Here is a 19,705-nt window from a genome sequence, read left to right as displayed (position 1 = left end):
AATTGTTGGGTGTCTTTCTCAAGGTAAAGGGCGGGAAAAACATTGCTCCTCTCAGATGAGGTTAATTTTGTCTTTTAACCCTCTTTGTGGGCCTCACGTACCTGCCACGTCACCAAGATAACGGAAAAGTTGAAAAAAACTGACGGAAGTACTTCAATGATAGCAATACTAGAGTCTGGGTATCACATTGGTACGATTAAGAGTTGAGGTATCACATTGGTAGGTACACCAGAGTTGAGGGACTGTTGGTGAAAAAAACTCTAAAGTTTATACCTAAACCCAAAACCCTTGAACCTATGTACACCTCTCTCAACTCTAACTCTCAATTCCGGATAAAGACAATTCTCTCACACAACACTTAATGAAAAATGAAATTCCTTCTAAACAAGAGAGTACACAAAACTCGGATGCTACTCCACTATCTTTCAATGCCAACTTTCATGGCTATTTATAACAAACTCTTGCCATGCTAATATAAAGAACACATTCATAAAGGAAAACCAAGTCATATTTTTCTTTCTTTCTCATTCAATGTTCTACACTAAAATAGTATCAAACTATTCCTAATAGTTTTCATTCTCCATGCATTCCCACAATAACATTGCATTCCCACAAACCATATATATTTCAAATATGGCTGCACCACCCTAGAAAAACATCACAATAAATGAGCTATTGCACATGTATTTACCTTATGTTTCAAATATGGCTACACCACCCTAGCTATTTCTAGTTCTACATCACAATAAATGAGCTATTGCACATGCATTTACCTTGTGTTTATTGCAGTTAATTTCTTCAATTCAAACATTACTGCACTTATAATAAAATGACATTAATTTGAGCCACATCTCAACATCCACCTTGGCGAAAACTTAATGACATCCTCCCGAAATTTCAGTCACTGCATCTAAAATTAGATGCTCATTCCTACGCCCTGGGATACCCATAAACTTTAACAAGAAAGAATTTTGATCGAGTTTGAACTCTCTTCAAACTTGACCCCTGGAACCAAATTCTTCAAACCAAACATGCCTTGCGCAGCCACAAGCCTGTCATCACTAAAAACTTTGTCAAACTGTAAAGACTTACCGATGTCTTTCTCGGAACATGGTTTGACAACACCACTAGCAACATTCTCCAACCACCTACTAACCACCAGTTGATCAACAAAAGTCATCTCCTCACCATAATTGAGGATAGAGCGCTCTTGATTTTCCTTAGCATCACCAACATGACCAACAGCTCACCTCGAACTCACCTTCATGACACTGAAATGAGCCGTTACATCCGTTGACCATAAACGTCATTAACTCATTCCTTTATTTGCTTTAACAAAGGCACACTAATGGTGTTTTTCCTTCAACAATAAATGATTTTTAGCCAATATATGTTCATGAGTAGGAATTATATTTTCGGGTACTTTTTTTCTATTATCTTATTGTATAGTGCCTCCATTGATTGATCGACAGGGGCGCCCTTGTGCCAGGTTAGTTCAATTATCTTCCCTACATATTTTGAAATTTATCATTGAGCATGGAAAAAGGACTATGTAAAGATATTTCTTACTGTGGCCAGACTCATCTCTCACGCATTTGACTCGTATTGGGTCAGATCATAACCCTTTACTTTTCAGCACAAAGCCTACTATTCGGCAGGGGAAACCCACTTTCCGTTTTGAGTCCACTTGGGTTGAGGAGATGGATGCTGAGCTCATTGTTAAAGATTGTTGGACTGATAATCCGGCCCTTTCAAACATGACAAATTGGTATCTAATCTGAAGAAGTGTAAATCATGTTTCTCTAGTTGGAGCAAAAAGAAATATCCCAAGTGTGACAGGGAACTCATTACAAAATGCTTATTGGAATTGGATGAGATCCAAACTTGCAATCATATCACTAGCTCTAACCGACAACTGGAGCTTGAGTCATCTATTAATACTCTATAGATTATGGAGGAGAAGTATTGGCAACAAAGATCTAGAATTCTATGGTTGCAATCTGGTGACTCCAACTCTATATTTTTTCATCTTTCTACTATTCAGAGACGTCATAGAAATAAGATTCTGAAGATTCAAAATGATCTGGGTATTTGGATCAGTGGTCCAGGACTTTTCTATCATAAGTACTGGAATATTGTACAGAATATGGTTTGGCAGACATCTCATGATTTCATCATTGGCAATGCTTGCTTGAAGGAGTTAAATAGAACACATATTGTTCTCATCCCCAAGGTTCCCTCCCCGGATACAACTGGTCATTTTCGACCAATTAGTCTATGTCATAACTCCTACAAGATCTTATCCAAGGTGTTGACTAATCGCTTGAAGTTGATTATCCCCTCTCTCATCTCTAATAACCAGAATGCCTTTGTGCCTAGCCGACTTATTCAAGATAACATCCTACTTGCACATGAGGCTTATCATTATCTAAAGCTAAAAAAGGGAAGGTGATAACCACGAGTTCGGTCTTAAACTCGATATGAGCAAGGCCTACGACATGATTGAGTGGGATTTTTTGGAGGCTACACTTTTTCATTTTGGCTTTGATGTTCGATAGATTATATTGCTTATGTCTTGTGTAAGGACTGTCTCTTTTTCCACTGTATTGAATGGCAAGCCTGGATCTTTGTTTAAGCCTACAAGGGGATTGAGGCAGGGGGGATCCTCTCTCCCCTTACCTTTTCCTATTAGTAAGTGAAGTCCTCTCTTGTAAAATCTCAAAAGCGGTTAGTGAGAAATCTCTGTTGGGAGTTAACTTATGTAGAGAGTGTCCTATCCTATCTCATTTGTTCTTTGCAGATGGTGCTCTTTTTTTCATGAAGGGTACTCTTGTGAATTGCAGAAGTCTAGCACAAATTCTCAATGAATATTGTACAGCCTTTGGAAAATTGATTAATAGGGAGAAGTCTAGCATTTATTTTTTCCTAAACACCCCAAGACATATGGCCTTCCTAATGGGTGAACTTCTTAGCTTTAATGAAGTTTACAATCCGGGAATTTATTTGGGAATGCCTTCCTTATGGGGTAGAACAAAACGTGTGGCTCTTTCTTTTATTAAAGAGAGAATACACAAGAAAATAGATGGCTGGAAGCAAAAAAATCTTACTTTCGCTAGGAAAGAGATACTTATCAAATCAGTGGCATATGCCGTTCCTTCATTCCCCATGAGTTGCTTCAAACTTCCAGTAGGGACCTGTAATGAGATTAATTCCATCATTAGCAATTTTTGGTGGGGGGAGAGTGCTACCGGAAACAAGATACATTGGAAAAATTGGGAATTTATGTGTCTTCCTAAAGGTAATGGTGGAATGGGTTTTAGAGACATGGGACAAGTTAATCTTGCTCTTATTGTTAAACAATGTTGGCGGATCATACAAGAGCCAGATTCTATGTGGGTTTGTATTTTGAAGGGCCGTTATTTTCCTGAGTGCTCTTTCTTGGAGGCTAAGAAGGGCTACAGAGCTTCATGGGGTTGGTCCAGCCTTTTGGAAGCAAGGAATGTGTTTATGAAGGAAGGGTTTTGGCAAGTCAACAATGGCAATTCAATTAACATTTGGAAGGATCCATGGCTCCCTCCTCCCAATATATCCATGATCAGTACTATTGTCCTTATTCCTGATCGCTCCCCTACATCTGTTAGCTCACTGATTGATTGGAATACTAGATCATGGGATCTAAGGCAAATTGAGAATTTTGTCTACCCACTTGATCTTGCTCGTATCTCATCTATTCATATTGGTGTCCAAGGAGGTGATGATAGGTTTCTTTGGTCAAAAAACAAGAATGGTCACTTCTCAGTTGCTTCTGCCTACCATTGGCTTCATGAACTTAACTCTACTTATTCACTGACCCGTACTAGCACTTCTCATGTTATTGACAATAAGATATGGAAAGCAGTATGGAAAATTAATACCTTGCCTAAGATTCGCATGTTCATTTGGAGAATTCTTGTGGGAGCTGCCCCATAAATGCAACGCCTACACTCCAGAAGGATTTATCTAGCCCTGTGTGTCCTTTGTGTGGTATTACTGACAAATCCCTTGAACATATCCTTCTACTGTGCCCATGGGTGGACGAAGTATGGTTTGCATCTCCGCTGGGTTTCATCATTGACAAGCAAAGAGTAACTACTTTTGATCAGTGGTTATTCGACATCATACAATCTAACAACATGAAGGATATTCCTTACCTTCTCACCATGATCAGCTCTTTGTGTTTGATGATTTGGAAGGACCGTTGTCTCTTTGTGTACCAAAAGAAAACACCTGACCCACCCCATTTTCACAATGAGATCTGCTATCTCGTTGATTAGTGAGTTTACTACTGCTTCTCTGTACTATGGGAAGAGATTGAGCATCCCTCCCATTTGGACACCTCCATGTCCTGGAAGTTATAAAATCAATGTCGATGTGTCATGGTTCTAGAGAGGACTGGGATCGGTGTTATTATCTGTGATTCAACTTATGCTGTTGTTAGGGGGATTAGCTTTCGAGATGTTAGCGGATCAATCACGGAAGCTGAAGCAATGGCGATTCTTGCCAGTGTGGACCTAGCCGAATCTCTTCATCTTCATAATTTTTTGGTGGAATCTAATTCGAGTGAGGTGGTTGACGAATTGATTCATAATCGGCAGAAAGTGGATTGGCGGACTCATCTGGCCATACTACAGATCAGATCAAAGTACTCTAATAATGGTAATATTAAATGGGAATGGATTCCCAGAGAATCTAATCGGGTTGCTCATCTAGCAGCTGCGATTGGGGATGGATGTGTGGATCCTTTGCGATGGGCTTCACAGCCACCACCGTCCCTGGTTATGGTTCTACGAAGTGACGGCCTCCCCTGCCCTCCAGTTGATGTAATTTGATTATGGCGATCTGGTCAGAATCTGTTTTTTTTTTTGCTACATGTAGCAAAGTTGTGCCTATCCTGGATGTAGCTTAGTTGTTCTGCTCGTGCTAGTGTTTTTCTTTCTGGGCTTTTCTCGGGCTGGTCCCCTTAATGAAGTATTCATTACCAAAAAAAAAATCTTACTGTGCTGAATATTTGGTCTACCTAAACTTAGACAGATTATAGAACTTTTTTTAGTTCGCTCAAAACAAGAAAAATGAAGAAGATTGCTTTGGCTTGCTAGCTAGTTCTTGGTATAACCATGCGATGCATACCAGACGGCATCCAAAGGAAAATAAGACCAGCCACGCACTTACATCGACCAGTTGCCTCTAAATTTGTTGAGGATCAAGTTAGAAAGGATCGAACACAATAAAGAATAATAGAATTTAAATTCCACTCTCAGAGCTTGAAGAGGACACTAATTACCCAGATAATAAAGAGGCTACAAATTACAATAATCAATCTAATCCTGCTCACAATGGTAGGTAAAAATGATTTCCTTTTGCATGGTTTTACAGTTGCTTGGGCTGAATTAGGTGAGTTGAACTCCTCTGAGGGTCCCAATCTGGTTAAGTTGACATAGTATTGGGGACAATGCGCTATTGCCCCAGGCATTAGCAAACCACTTAACCTAAATAATATGAAGAAGTACCCTTCAACGTAGTCAGGTCCATGCTTATTTGGAAGTGTGAAGCTTCTTGTTAGCTCATAGAACGCATTCACATCATAGGTATTTGCATCCACAGGGAGAAGTACGTAGTTCTTGTTTGGTTCTTCTGGGAGAATCTGTATCATTAAGAACATAATATTTAATTAGATGAAGCATTCTCAGAAAGACCTTTTAATTTCACTTGTAAGTGATTGATAAGAGAAGAGAAGCTGCATGCAGACCTGTGCTTCATAGTTTCTGATATAGTAGAAACAGGTCCCAAAGTGCTTGAACATGAGGGCTTTGTCATCCAATGGTAATCTAGGCACCATATCATAACTATAAACAAACCTAAAGTACCTAACATTGTGCTTTTCCAATACTTCATTTTTCAAGTATTGCCCAAATTCATCGTCTCCAACCCTAGGCTGCCCAAATGTATACACTCCTTCCAATTTCTCCAACAACTCGTTTTCCTCGTGCAATGCCAAAATTGTTGGGAAAAGAATCGCTAACGCTCCACCTAAACTGTGACCCGTTAAGATATATATTTCGCCTCATCATTTTCACTTAGAAGCTTTTTCAGCATGTCCCTAATAGCATAGTAAGCTAAGGGGTGCTTATCATCTTGCTTTATGTTCTTTGGCCAACCGACATTCTTCTGTAACTCTAGAGCATTCATGAAGCCACCATGGATCTTTCCATTAACGACACCTTCAAGCTCGTACCAGGAAATATCGAAGTCAGAGCACCACGCATCTGCATCAAAGGGTTCGGTTCCTCTAAAGGCAACAACAATGGTGTCATGGCCAGCACTTGATCTGTCCCGATATATATATATACACACACACGAAGATTATACGTTGCAGACGTCCGCACGCCAGACGTCTACACCGTGCGAACGTTTCGATGCCGGCGATGGTAGGCTCCAACGGCGGGGCGAAGCATGACATCCACACTCCCCATCTCTGGGCGGTCCCGTTTGTGTCAGCCGGAGCTCCATCGATTACCCACTGCAGCCGGAATCGCAAAATCGCTAGAATCTGCCCAGAAAACTTGAATTTTACAGATTCCGGCCGCCGTGGGTCGCCGATGGAGCTCCGACTGACACAAACGGGACCGCCCGGAGATGGGGTGTGTGTCTATCGTGGTCCTTGGAGGTGGGTGTGTGTCTATCGTGGTCCACCCCACCGTTGCGGCCTGCCGTTGCCGGAAACACTAAATCCCTATGGTGCGGACGTCCGCACCGGAAACGGACTATATATATATATATATTTTTTTTTTCAGGTGCAGAGGTCAGTACCTTAACTTAAGATACGAATTTTCTTTTTTTGCCCACTTTCCAATCGAGTTTTCACATCTCCACCGTCCAATCCTTAGGTAATAACGTATAGATCATCTCTACAAATTTTTAGCCAGTTATCGTTAATTCACTCAAAACTGTGTTTTTCTATTATACATATGAACGGATCAAGTTCGGAAGATTTAATCCGTTCAATACCTTCCAGTGTTTTGGACTATCGTTTTGATGCAGGCATGGTTCTCGTAAGATAATTTAGAGGTCATCATACTGAGTGCTGCATTGTATTTGCAATCTGCAGGTTTGATTCTACTATCTAGCTTGACTCGCTTATCCAAATGCCCAATAAACGACAAAAATGTTCCTGAGGTGTTATCTGGTAGAATAATATTGTATGCGTGACATTATCCTAGTTATTAATTATAATTAGTCTAATACTGCAAATACATACAGATATTATGTATTTTTCCCTAACAAAATAACAAGATCGATCGAAGAAGATATTATGTATTATAAATCTGCATCATGGCTCACACATTAATTCTATAAAGTTTATTTCAACAGTACGTTGATCATGATCGAAACGTAACAACAAACTGTTACAATATTCGCGGGTTGCACTATTATTTGACAATAGTCTATTAATTTAGAGTCTAATTATAAGTAAATTAGCCAATAAAAAGAATAGCGAAGAAAACGAGATATATATAGAAATAGAAAGAGAGAGCAATTGAAAGAGAAGATCAGAAGAGAAGAGAATGAGACTCAGTGGTAGTCGAGTAAATAAGTGAAAAAAAAAAATATAAGCCGAGCCGACCCGAGACACTGGAGCCGGAACTATTCATAATCTGATGAATAGTGCACTCCCAACTAACTTTTCCGTACATGGTTAATCTATTATACATCTCACATCTAAGGGCTGACAACAGATATTATTTTTTTGACCCCACTCACAAAACAATGTCGACTATTGGATATGGGATGTATAGCATATATCAATGTATACTAGAATTTTCCGTACAAATTCGACAAAAGGAACAATACAGTTAGTTCATCATAACCACTACACTAATTTTAGTGGCTTCCAACAGCTGCATTCGTCTATTAGTACGTATTATTTTCTGTTAGAGAAACAGTGATATATTGCATATATAATTTAATAAACTGAATTATAAATAATTATAAAGCAGAAACTAAACATGTAACTCTAATAACGAAGAATATGAAAAGAAATTCAACCAAAATACCGAACGATTGGTGATGGAAGAACTAGTCGAGACGTGTGTGATACCACACTGTCCTTAAGATGTTTACGCCTCCTCTACCGGTGCAAGGATGTTTGGCGCTTGTCTCCCAAGATACAACGACTAAACAATTATAGGAAGTTGCACTACTAACTAGAATCCTCAACAAACTCGAAATGTACCTCTTTCTATCACCAGAGAGCAGCTAAGAACTATTGAGAGTGGGAGAGCAGATTGTGTTTTCGATGGATGATTTTACAAAGAAATGATGGTGGCTATTTATACAGTGAGTTTACAATGAGAAGAAATGATGGTGGCTATTAATTCGGTGTTGCATTCGTGTCCGCAGGTCGCACGGACATACACGAGTTTCCCTTGTGACCTGAGATTTGCACTCTCTCTGCGGGTATAAGGGGGCTTACACACTTTACAATCCATATACAATGGATTCTATATAAAGTCTTTTCAACACTTCTCTTTTCCAATGTGGGACAAACATCTTTTCCTCATTCTAAGTAGCCATCTTTGAGTGACAATTTCTTATTTACCCACAAACCAAATTACACAAACAAACATATGATCTTATAGCCCTCATTATGGAGAACTCAAATCTATGTTCATCTTTGATTAATTATAAGTTTAATTTAATTTAATTAATCAATTAAAATTTGGTTTTAAATTGTTTATTAACCATTTTTCCAACATTTTCTTCAGCTTGAGACCACAACAATTTGCTTACGTGGACATATACCAAATAATTTGAAATTAAAAAGAACAGAACATTTCGTTATTTCCAGATAAAAACATACCAATTTCTAGATACCACTTTTTCTCATCGGTCTATCTCTCAAGGAGGAGCGCCACCGCTGGACGATCCATTCAACTTATTTAATTACCTCTGTTTCTCGTAAGTATTTAGTTGGTAATTACATGCCAGTTCACTTGGTGCTAGTTGATATCAAGTTAAATGCTTTAATATTACGATAATCAAATACCGGGCAGCAGTCCCTAATTATGGGAGTGGTGAATTGGTGATCAGAAAGTATAAATGATAATCTATATGTATTTAACAATCATAAGAAGTTGTTGTTGAGATGTGGCTCAAATTAATGTCATTTTATTACAAGTGCAGTAATGTTTGAATAGAATAAATTGGCTGCAATAAACACAAGGTAAATGCATGTGCAATAGTTCATTTATTGTGATGTAGAGCCATAAATAGCTAGGGTGGTGCAGCCATATTAGAAATATGTATGAGAACAAGTCCACAATCATACAATGTTATTGTGGGAATGCATGGAGAATGAAAACTATTAGGAATAGTTTGATACTATTTTAGTGTACATTGAATGGGAAAGTATGACTTTGATTTTACTTTATGAATGTGTTTTCTATGTTAGCATGACAAGAGTTGACTATAAATAGCTATGAAAGTTGGCATTGAAAGACGGTGGAGTAGCATTCGAGTTTTGTGTACTCTCTTGTTTTTAGAAAGAATTTCATTTTCCATTGAGTGTTGTGTGAGAGAGTTGTCTTTATCGGGAATTAAGAGTGAGAGTTGAGAGAGGTGTACAAGGGTTAAAGGGTTTCAGGTTTAGGTATAAATTTACAGTGAAACACCTTGTCTTTTGTTCACACTATTCTTGATAGTAAAGAAAGATCGGGTCACGCCCCGTGGACGTACCTCAAGAAATGAGGGAACCATATTAAATCTTGTGTCTTTGAGTGTGTTTTTTTCCCCTATTATAGTTGTATTCTCGATATCGTATCTTGTTTATCAATCCGCTGCATGAATCCCCAACAATTGGTATCAGAGCCTCGGTTTCAGCCTAGGCATCTGTTATGGCTTCAGGGTATCAAGATATGATGTCGAGAAATTTGATGGGAAAAATAATTTTAGCATGTGGCAAGTTAAGGTGAAAGACATTCTAGTCAAGATCGTCTTTCAGAAGCATTAGAAGGAAACCTCAGGGAATGAAGGATAGTGAGTGGATAAGCTTTGATCAACAAGCTTGTTCCACAATCCGGTTGTGCTTGTTGAAAGAAATCAAGCATAATGTCATGACGGAGAAGTCAGCCAAGAAGATATGAGAAAAGCTTCTCAAGCTTTACCTAGAAAAGTTGCTCACAAATTGGATCGATCTTAAGAAGGAGTTTTACATGTTTATCATGGATGAGAGTACAACTTTGCAAGACCATCTCAATGAATTTAACAGAATGCTCACGGAACTGTTAAATTTAGAGGTGAATATGAGTGAAGAAGATAAAGTCTCAGTTCTTCTAGTTCTAGCATCACTTCCCGTGAAGTATGATCACTTGGTGACAACAATGTTATACAGGAAGCAGAGTATAGTTCTCGACGAAGTTACATCAACACTTCTCTCTAATGAGAATATGAGAAAAGTTGTAGATGGTATTTACGAGGACTCTAAAGTGTTTTCAGTTAGGGGAATGAGAGGAAATCGAGATCAAGGTTGGAAGAGCTCTAAATTTTACTCAGGAAATCACAAAGACAATGAGTGCTACTATTGTCATGAAAAAGGGCATATCGCGGTGCACTACCCAAAGTTGAAGAAGAAGAAAGATGAAGATTCTCATCAAAGAGTTTCAGCAACCTTCAGTTCACAATATGATGATTGTGTTATCATGGAACCCTTTCTTTATGGTATGTTGTCAAATGATGTTTGGGTCATTGATTATGGTTGTTCCTTTCATGTGTGTTCCAATAGGGATCTTTTCACCTCTTACAAAAAGGTAAAGAGGGGTACTATTTATACGGCGGAAAGAAAGGCTTTCAAGGGGGAAGGAATTGGAGCAGTCAAGATCAAGACACATGATGGGCTGGTGAGAATTCTTGAAGATGTTAAATATGTTACTAACTTAAGGTGGAATCTTATATCAGTTGGTGCACTCGACTCCAAAGGGTTACAAGATTGTAACAGAAGGTGGAGTTTTGAAGGTCGTGATGGATTCTCTTGTGGTGTTGCATGGAAATAAAGTAAATAATATATACCTTTTGTAAGGGAGTACAGTAATAGGTGGAGTTGATATGTGGAATGAAAATTCACATGTGGGTCTTGAAATGAAGTTGAGCAAGTATGGCTTGCAAATTAGTGAGAAGAATGTCGATCTTATTTCCCAAAAATATTGTGAGGGAGCTACACAATCGATGGGAAAGAAATTTGCTTTTAGATGGCAACCGAAATTGCAGCAGTCCTTACAGAGAGGCAAACCCATACGGACATGTATGACGTTCGCTCGTGGGAATGTAGTCTTAATTACCATTGTAATTACCATTTATTTCTATTGTAATCTTGACCCCTATATAAAGGGGATTATTAATGAGATGAGTAGACCATTTCATTTTTCTCTACAACACGTTATCAACACATTGCTTTGACCTTTGAGTTTTCCCTACAACACGTTATTTTTAATATGACATGAATAACTGAATGCAAAAAAATGCATCATGCGATCCCCACGGTAGTAGTACTGAAAACTAATTGTACTATATCCGTGGATATAAATAATAATATTAATAATGATCGCTAATATATAATCCTTCGGGATTCAAAATATACATGCATTATGAGATGGAGATATCGTTTTACGATTCTATCAAATTACTCTAAAGAATTTGGGTTTATATTCCATTTTCATGTCTTACCTATATACTTCATTGACACTTTATGTAACAAGGGTCAACAAGAGACAATCGAACCCTCATACGTTTTAAATATTTATGTCAACGACTTCCATATGAAAAGAATAAGTGAGATTGTGATTGATATCCTTTGCATTATCTCTAATGATTGCGGATGTAACCACGTATTACAAAAGTTTATATGTCTATTTAGAAAGTATAAATGAAATTGCTGAATTGAATCCCACAACATTAAAAGAAAATGAATTTTGGGGATCTTGACATATTTTGGCTTTGACATATATGTGTATATGTATATTTAAAGAATTATATACATAATCTCATATTTTGGATAAATAGAAGTAAAAACAAACGAAACAAAGAACTGTAAAAATCCTAGAAATATAATTTTATGGAGAAATTGAAGAAATTATTGCATCCCCATATTGCATAGCCTCCTGAGGCTGAATTGTAAAATGTTTGATGCACACGTATATGCACTAACACCATATTATGCTTCTTGTGATTAGGTATGTAAAGCTAATCATTCAAAGCTTATCGATCTTTTAAAGAAATTTGGATTGAGATCATCTTATGCAAAGGACATATATTGTCACTGTGTTCAAGGATTGAATCAAACGAAAGTTATGTGGATTAATTCAACCAACTTGCGGACACTTTAAACAATTTATGGTGTTGGTTGATGTGTCAACACGCTGGTCACGTGTCATCACACCATACACTATTAAAACTAATGTTACTTATGCTAGTTACAAACCCACCTGGTCTCACGGAAAATGACTAAAGTACTAGTCTTGATATTGATAAATGGTAATGCGCACCAATCTTTCCATTTAGGGTAATTTAATTTTTGCATAAACAACTTATTACTCACTAGTTCTTGGCTATCACCTTAATCATTGTCAAATGAATTACAATTGATAACATCGAATGATCGAAATACTTGAGCTCGCCAGGATTGACACGGATCTAGAATCCTTGAGCTAAACTAGATTAACCTACGTGCCAAATTGTGACGCCACATCGCATAATGGTGAAGCCAACTAATGTGAATAAATGTTCTTACTGGAGACGAGCATCCAAATTGTGCGCTATATTACAACTTTGACAAGCGATCTCTTTTTCCGCTAGATATGTAGAATATCACTTTGATAATACCGTTTTCCCGTCGTTAGGGGGAGATAAAAACAAAGAATGTTCAAAGTGAAACAACAGGGATTGTCGTGGTTTGTCCCCACTGTGTCTCATCTTGATCCCTACTATTGCAAAGTGATGAGATCAGAGATATTAGTTGCAAATAAGCTTACAAGGTTCAATGTCCTAAGGAGAAGACATGACGCCACCCAAAAGGAACTGAGCATTGTGTTGCCACCATAAATGGTGGCATCTTGACACCATAAAGTGGCATAAATGGTGTCATAGGCCGTGGCTCTCCAAGGAAGAGGGGGAGACCACCTTATGTTCGATATGTACTCGATTAAAGGAGGAAAGCGAGTTTGGCACAATTGAATCCATTGATCCATAATCTCAAATCCGCCTCATGAGAATTCCTGGATTTTGGTTATCACTGGGGGACGCCTCAAATGTTAGAACAAATCTTTACAAATATAGAGATCTCTACAAATACAAACCACATGGGGATGTAGGATATTGAGTCTTGATATCGAACCATACTTCGTTGAGAAACAACAACGTAGTAATTTTGGCTCAATGGAAAGAAGCGATCTAGCATGAATTAAAGTTCACAAACAAAGAGATAGGTATTTGGGCAGGTGAAGCCGACACCGCAAGTGTAAACTCTATCATATATCTTTGATATGATGCCTATGAGAATTAAGAGTATAGACTCACCTTATGGCGCAAAGTCTCTCACTAAACGCACTGGAATCGACTACGAGAAAATATTCTTTTGTAATGGATCACAAAGAGATATTCTCGTAATGGATGTCATTGCACTCCACTACCTTATCAGTTTGGTAGTTTCCGAAAAACTGACAAATGCATCTTATGGTAAAATAAAGTATCTCTATGGGGATCAAAATTAATAGATATACATGAAAGTCATAGAACATACTTTATCTACCCAAGAAATGGTTCTAGATCACGTAGTGTTACAAAAGGAATTGAAATGTTCACGAAGTAAAATACTTGGTTATGAATAGGGATCATATGTGTTATGTCATTGCGTATTCAATATGGATTTGCAGAGTCTTTTGATGAACTAAAAAGATGTCGCCATTACAAATCCTAAGTCGAGAATGAAAAAGATCATTGGGAAGACACAATCTCAAAATAGATCTTGAGGACTATAATATTGATGATTAAACCATCAATCGGCTTTTAAGCACTCTAAAAGTTAAAAGTGAGGCTTCCATAACTCTCATGATCAGTCGAAGTCTTTAAAGATAGACCCGTTTTTGTCTAATTGAAATATGACAAATAAGTGTTGGGAAATGAGATTCCTTATACAAGTTGAAAAACGCATTATTGCACTTAACACAATATACTTGACTCGACCTCTCATTCGTTGTATACCTTAGCGCCCACTTAACAACAATATCTAAAGGCTTAGGTTTGTAGTCCCTATAAATAAAAGAGAAAACGATATGATGAGAATGAATATTATCCACGTCGTTACATTTTTTGCATACAAAAATACGTACTAAATAAAACACATAATTAAATATGCAAAAATTATCAAAGCTCCCATGATTAATGTAAAGATCATGGGGAGGTGCAGTCATCAGGGGGAGTCTAGTACATATATGCTAATCTTAAATGTAATAGGTGCGTTGTGCTCTTTTCCCATTCGACCAATGTTTTATTTTCTCCCATTGGGTTTTGTTACTTGGCAAAGTTTTTAATGAGGCAACACCTTATGTACCATTATATCTTTAAACTCGGCAAAAGAGGGAGTGTTGAAGGAAAAACACCATTAGTGTGCTTTCGTTAAAGCAAATAAAAAAGTGAGTTAATGACGTTTATGGTCAACGGATGTAACGGATCAATCACCATTATGTAGTCTTAATTGCCATTGTAATTACCATTTATTTCTATTGTAATCTTAACCCCTATATAAAAGGGATTATCAATGAGATAGAGGTGGCAAATGGGACTAAAAGCCCGAGCCCGGCACGTTAAAAATTGGCCCAACACGTTAAAAATTTGTCCGGCACGGTCCGAATCCGTTAGAAGCCCAGCCCGCCTGAGCCCGTTATTGTAATGGGTCGGGCCGGGCCGAAATATTTTGGCTAATGGGCCCGGCACAGCCCGAGCCCGTTTTTAGCCAGGCACGACCCGAGCACGATTAATTCTTGGGCTGGCCCGTTAAACACATAATTTTATATTATTTATATCAATATTTAAACAATTATCATTATTAAACTTGAATATTATACTTTTTAAATTAAAATATATTGATTATTTCATTATTTTAACTACAATATTTCACAAATATTATCAAAATACTGAATAAAACGTCATTATTTTGAGATACGTAACGTTTTAAAAATAAGATAATGAAATGTGTTGTAGTATTTTATTTATTTTACTACTCTAAATAGTTATATAAAACAAATATTCAAAGTACATAATATATTTTTTAATTGTGTCATATAATACTAATGGGCCGGGCCGGCCCGCTTCTTGGCCCGACACGGGCCCGGGGCCGGCCTGACATGAGCTTGGACCGTGGCCGGGCTTAATATTTAAACAAATGGTCCGGCCCGAGCATGGCACGAGCACGATTTTGACCCGTTTAAAATAGACCGGGCTGGCCCGACCCGGCCCGTTTGCCACATTTATAATAAAATGAGTAAATCATTCCATTTTTCCCTACAACATTTATAACAGTTTTTAAAGATTAATAATTTAGAATGAAATTTACACAGATTCGCACGTACACCTTGATCTATCTTTTATTGTGCAAATTTCACGTCCTTAAAGGCTTAAACAAATGACACTACGATTTTGTGAAAATAGTTTCTACTATTTGGGAGTAAAATTACAATGTGGTGGTCCTTCCCGCACCAGATTTCTTTCTCTAAATCCAGAGGGACACGGGGTTTAAAACCCATCAAAGCTCCGGCCCAACTGAACGTCCGAGCGAGAGAGAGAGAGAGAGAGAGAGATCAAATTAGGGTTTTCGAAATCCCCAGAGAAATTGGTTCCCTCAAGGTTAGTGAGCGGGTAAATTTTCCCCTTTCTTGTTTGATTTTAACCTCAATTTTAACTGAGACGATTGGAAAGGAATGAAACTGAGCATGTTTGATCTGGTAACCATCATGATGATGATGATGATTGTGTGTGAGAAAGAGGTGTGCTTATTATGTGCAGGGAGCGAGTGTGTGAGATTTGAGAGAGGTAGGGAGTGTTTAGAGCAGCCAAAGCTTTCTCCTTTTTTTCAATTCTAGGGTTTCTCTCTCTGCACCACATCATGGACCGGAAGCTCGTGGTTAGTCCTTTCTCTTTGCATTATTCGTAAGGGTTTGCGATTTTGTAATGTAATTGAGGGTGTTTGGTTATTGATTAACTTTTCGTTTGTGATTGTGTTTCAGGTTTTGGGCATTCCATGGGACATTGATACAGAAGGGTTGAGAGAGTATATGTGCAAATATGGGGAATTGGAGGACTGTATTGTGATGAAGGTTTGCGCATTCTCTCCATTATGTATCAAGATTGTTACTTTTTGTATCTTGCTTTGTTAAATTTCGTTTCATTAGAGGCAATGTAGTAGATAGTTGTGCGGGCATTGTGTTGAAATTTGTAGTTTTGAAATAAGATAATTCCATAAGTTGTGGTTTGTTTTTAGTTTGATGTTATTTTGGCGCTATTGAGAGCTTATGAGAGGCTTCTCATGAATTTTGTTTCCATGACTTTTAGGAGCGGTCAAGTGGCCGGTCTCGTGGATTTGGATATGTAACGTTTGCGTCAGCTGAAGATGCCAAGGTCAGTTGGATTCGTAGTTCTGGTTTTGATCCACATTCAGTGTATCAAAATGTCTAATTTCTGACTCTTTTTTTGGGTACAGAGTGTGGCATCAAGTGAACATTTTCTTGGTAATAGAATGCTGGAAGTTAAAGTGGCTACCCCAAAGGTTCTCAAAATATATTTTATCTTGGTTATTTGTGACTGCCATTTATGTTTCATTTTATTTTCAGTAGCTTAAAAAATAAAATCTGTGCTTATACTTTGTTTTCAGGAAGAGATGAGAACACCTGCAAGAAAAGTTACCAGGATATTTGTTGCAAGGATCCCACAATCTGTTACAGAAGCAAACTTTCGGAGGTAGTTAATGTCATATGTTGATTTGTTCTTACTTAGATGATTTCTTGACACTTTCTGGAATTAAACTGATTTTTCCTGGAATTTCATTTGCAGTCATTTTGGGAAATATGGAGAGATAACAGATCTATACATGCCAAAGGTCCTCTAATTATCACTTTGTGCAATAACATTTGATAATTAATTTTGATTAATTAATTGTAGTACTTATTTACGATATATGCATTGAAGTCTTATAAGTATGTGTGTCGGTAGTCTATATCTGTTCACTTGCATATACCACAAAGCTACACTTGTACTCTAGAATCATTTATGTTTTCAAGTATTATTGATTTGGACTTGTTGTCCAATGATTTGATCTGTATCTTTTGTTTCAGGATCAAGGCTCAAAAATGCATCGAGGAATTGGGTTTATAACCTTTGAAAATGCAGGTCAGATACATTACACCTTTTCTGTTTCATATGCACCTGAAATTTTGCATAACAGAGGCTATTTGCATTTTCCACTTAACATAACCTGCCTCCCCTCCCTTTAGTGTTTATATGGATATAGCAATCTTTATCGGTCTTCATCATTGTGAATTTATTGAATTGGTTTAATAAGGAGAGAACATCTGAGGGCCGATTGTATTTTTTATTTATTTTGTGGTTCCTTGTGTATACATATTGTGATTAGAAAGAAACTCTGAAGGAGATCATCAATCTTCCCATTGCAGACTCTGTGGAAAATTTGATGGCTGATACTCATGAGTTGGGAGGTTCCAATGTAGTTGTTGATCGAGCAACACCCAAGGCAAGTTACAGTATAGCCGATCTTTACTCTTATTTATTTATTTTTTCCATATATCATAGAACAGCTTCCTATCATGTCTTTGAATCAAGAGCCAAGATTTATAAAGTTTTTTGTTCTCAGGAGGATGACTTCAAACCAGTGGGCAGAATGCCTCCACAGCAGGGTGGAGGATATGGTGCATATAATGCATATATCTCAGCAGCTACTAGATATGCAGCCCTTGGTGCTCCGACCTTGTATGATCATCCACCTCATCCAGGGCCTGTATATGGAAGTAAGTACTATTACAAGTTTCAAGCTTTATGGAATTTATATAAGTTGTGCCATAATGTTTCTATTACAATGTTTTTGCAGTACTGTTTTCATTGTATTTTTTCTTAACTAGGAGGGGAGTCTGCTCGAGGGTTGAGCAAAAAGATTTTTGTTGGCAGGCTTCCTCAGGAGGCAAATGCTGACGATCTCCGCCAGTATTTTGGTAGATTTGGCCGTATATTGGATGTCTATGTTCCCAAAGTACGCCAAATACTTATCTCTATTCATGAAAATTTGGAATGTAAGATGATTTATCGACTTATCATTCATTGTAGGATCCCAAAAGAACTGGCCATAGAGGATTTGGTTTTGTAACCTTTGGGGAAGATGGTGTAGCAGATCGTGTATCACGAAGATCTCATGAGATCTGTGGTCAGCAGGTATAGATAGAAGATGACTACTAATGTACTTCTTAATCATGGTTTATATGCTCCTTCACATCAAACATGGTCTTTCTTTATGTGTCGGAGTTTAGCAGCAATTCAAACTGCAGACATCTGTTTTCGTCTTCTCCTGAAACATCTACAAGCACTTACCTTAAAACATACCTACATGTTTTGAAGCTTATATTTACCTTCTTCTTTTTTTATTTTGTTATATCAAATTTGAAGTTGCTTTGGAAATGCGTGAGCACTTTTTTTAACTCTTCAGCATTTCTTTCTTTTGTTCTGCAGGTTGCAATAGACACTGCCACACCTCTTGATGAAGCTGGTACAAGTGGAAACTTTACGGTGAACAATGTAGAACCCTATGGTGGATATGGTGGACCTATGCGCCCCTATGGCAGGATGTATGGCAGTCTTGATTTTGATGATGTGAGTATATCTTATTTGTAGAATTTCACCTGATGGGTTTCTTAATTTGGAAGTTCTGTCTCCTTGCTTATAAGAGTTCTAACGATTAAGGGTTTTCACAGAGAGGTTAATTGTAGATGTATTTTATAGTATGAATGCTCTATTATTTGTGAGTTCAGAAATATAGACCACAAAAAGATTTCACAAAAAAAGAGCAAGGCGCGCGTGATTTTTACATTTAGCTCAGCATTATGATTTTGGTTGAACTGTTTAAGCAAAAGGATGGAACTTATTTGTTATTCAGATCAGATGTTAACGTATTACATTGTGCAATCTTAATCTGCAGTGGGGTTATAGGATGGGCGGTGGCGGTGGTGGTGGGAGACCATCAAGAGCAGATTGGAGGTACAGGCCATACTAGAAATGTCTCGTGTATTTTAAAGAAAGTGCCAAGCTGAGTTGTTAATTGAATTGTATAAGATTTAAGGATTCTATCCTTTGGTTACTTACATAATACTTGATTCATCTTCTGAACTTTATTTTTAAGCAGTATTAACCAGTAGAAACATAGGTAGGTAGCTGGGAGTGGAAAAGTACTGGTTGAGGACCATCTTTTGTGTAGAAATCACTGTTACCAAGTTTGTATGGTAATGCCAGTTTCATTGACCAGCTCAGTTTTTGTTTGTTAAATTCCCGACCTTAAAGGAATGGAATACATTGTATGAAAACAAGTCCCAACTTTCATATGTACCTGAAGTATAAAAGAATTTAA

At 37.6% G+C, this 19,705-nt stretch overlaps 2 protein-coding genes across 4 annotated transcripts; one reads left to right on the top strand and one right to left on the bottom strand.

The window, feature by feature from the left end:
• Positions 1-5,293: 5,293 nt before the first annotated feature.
• On the bottom strand, positions 5,294-7,232 carry LOC126801039 (triacylglycerol lipase OBL1; the record flags this gene model as incomplete). Its single annotated transcript, XM_050528494.1, is given in 4 exon segments — positions 5,294-5,680; positions 5,786-6,091; positions 6,094-6,433; positions 7,057-7,232. Coding segments are annotated over 4 exon segments (1,209 nt in total), but the record flags the coding sequence as incomplete, so codon positions are not given.
• An 8,613-nt stretch (positions 7,233-15,845) lies between these two features.
• LOC126785544 (uncharacterized) lies at positions 15,846-19,636 on the top strand. Of its 3 annotated transcripts, none has more exons than XM_050511246.1 (14): positions 15,846-15,927; positions 16,087-16,204; positions 16,308-16,397; positions 16,633-16,698; positions 16,781-16,846; positions 16,952-17,037; positions 17,131-17,176; positions 17,412-17,466; positions 17,751-17,827; positions 17,948-18,101; positions 18,213-18,340; positions 18,415-18,519; positions 18,814-18,954; positions 19,280-19,636. In XM_050511246.1, exons 2-14 carry the CDS (start codon positions 16,187-16,189, stop codon positions 19,352-19,354), a joined length of 1,107 nt encoding a protein of 368 aa, XP_050367203.1. In that variant the 5' UTR covers positions 15,846-15,927; positions 16,087-16,186; the 3' UTR covers positions 19,355-19,636. The 3 variants fall into 3 exon arrangements, with proteins under 3 accessions (XP_050367203.1, XP_050367204.1, XP_050367202.1); XM_050511247.1 differs by having other exon boundaries at positions 15,854-15,939; XM_050511245.1 differs by having other exon boundaries at positions 15,860-16,204.
• Positions 19,637-19,705: the final 69 nt, after the last annotated feature.

Source organism: Argentina anserina, chromosome 1 (genome assembly GCF_933775445.1).
Source record: "Argentina anserina chromosome 1, drPotAnse1.1, whole genome shotgun sequence".
Classification (NCBI taxonomy): domain Eukaryota; kingdom Viridiplantae; phylum Streptophyta; class Magnoliopsida; order Rosales; family Rosaceae; genus Argentina; species Argentina anserina.
This window is presented reverse-complemented; position numbering and strand designations above follow the sequence as displayed.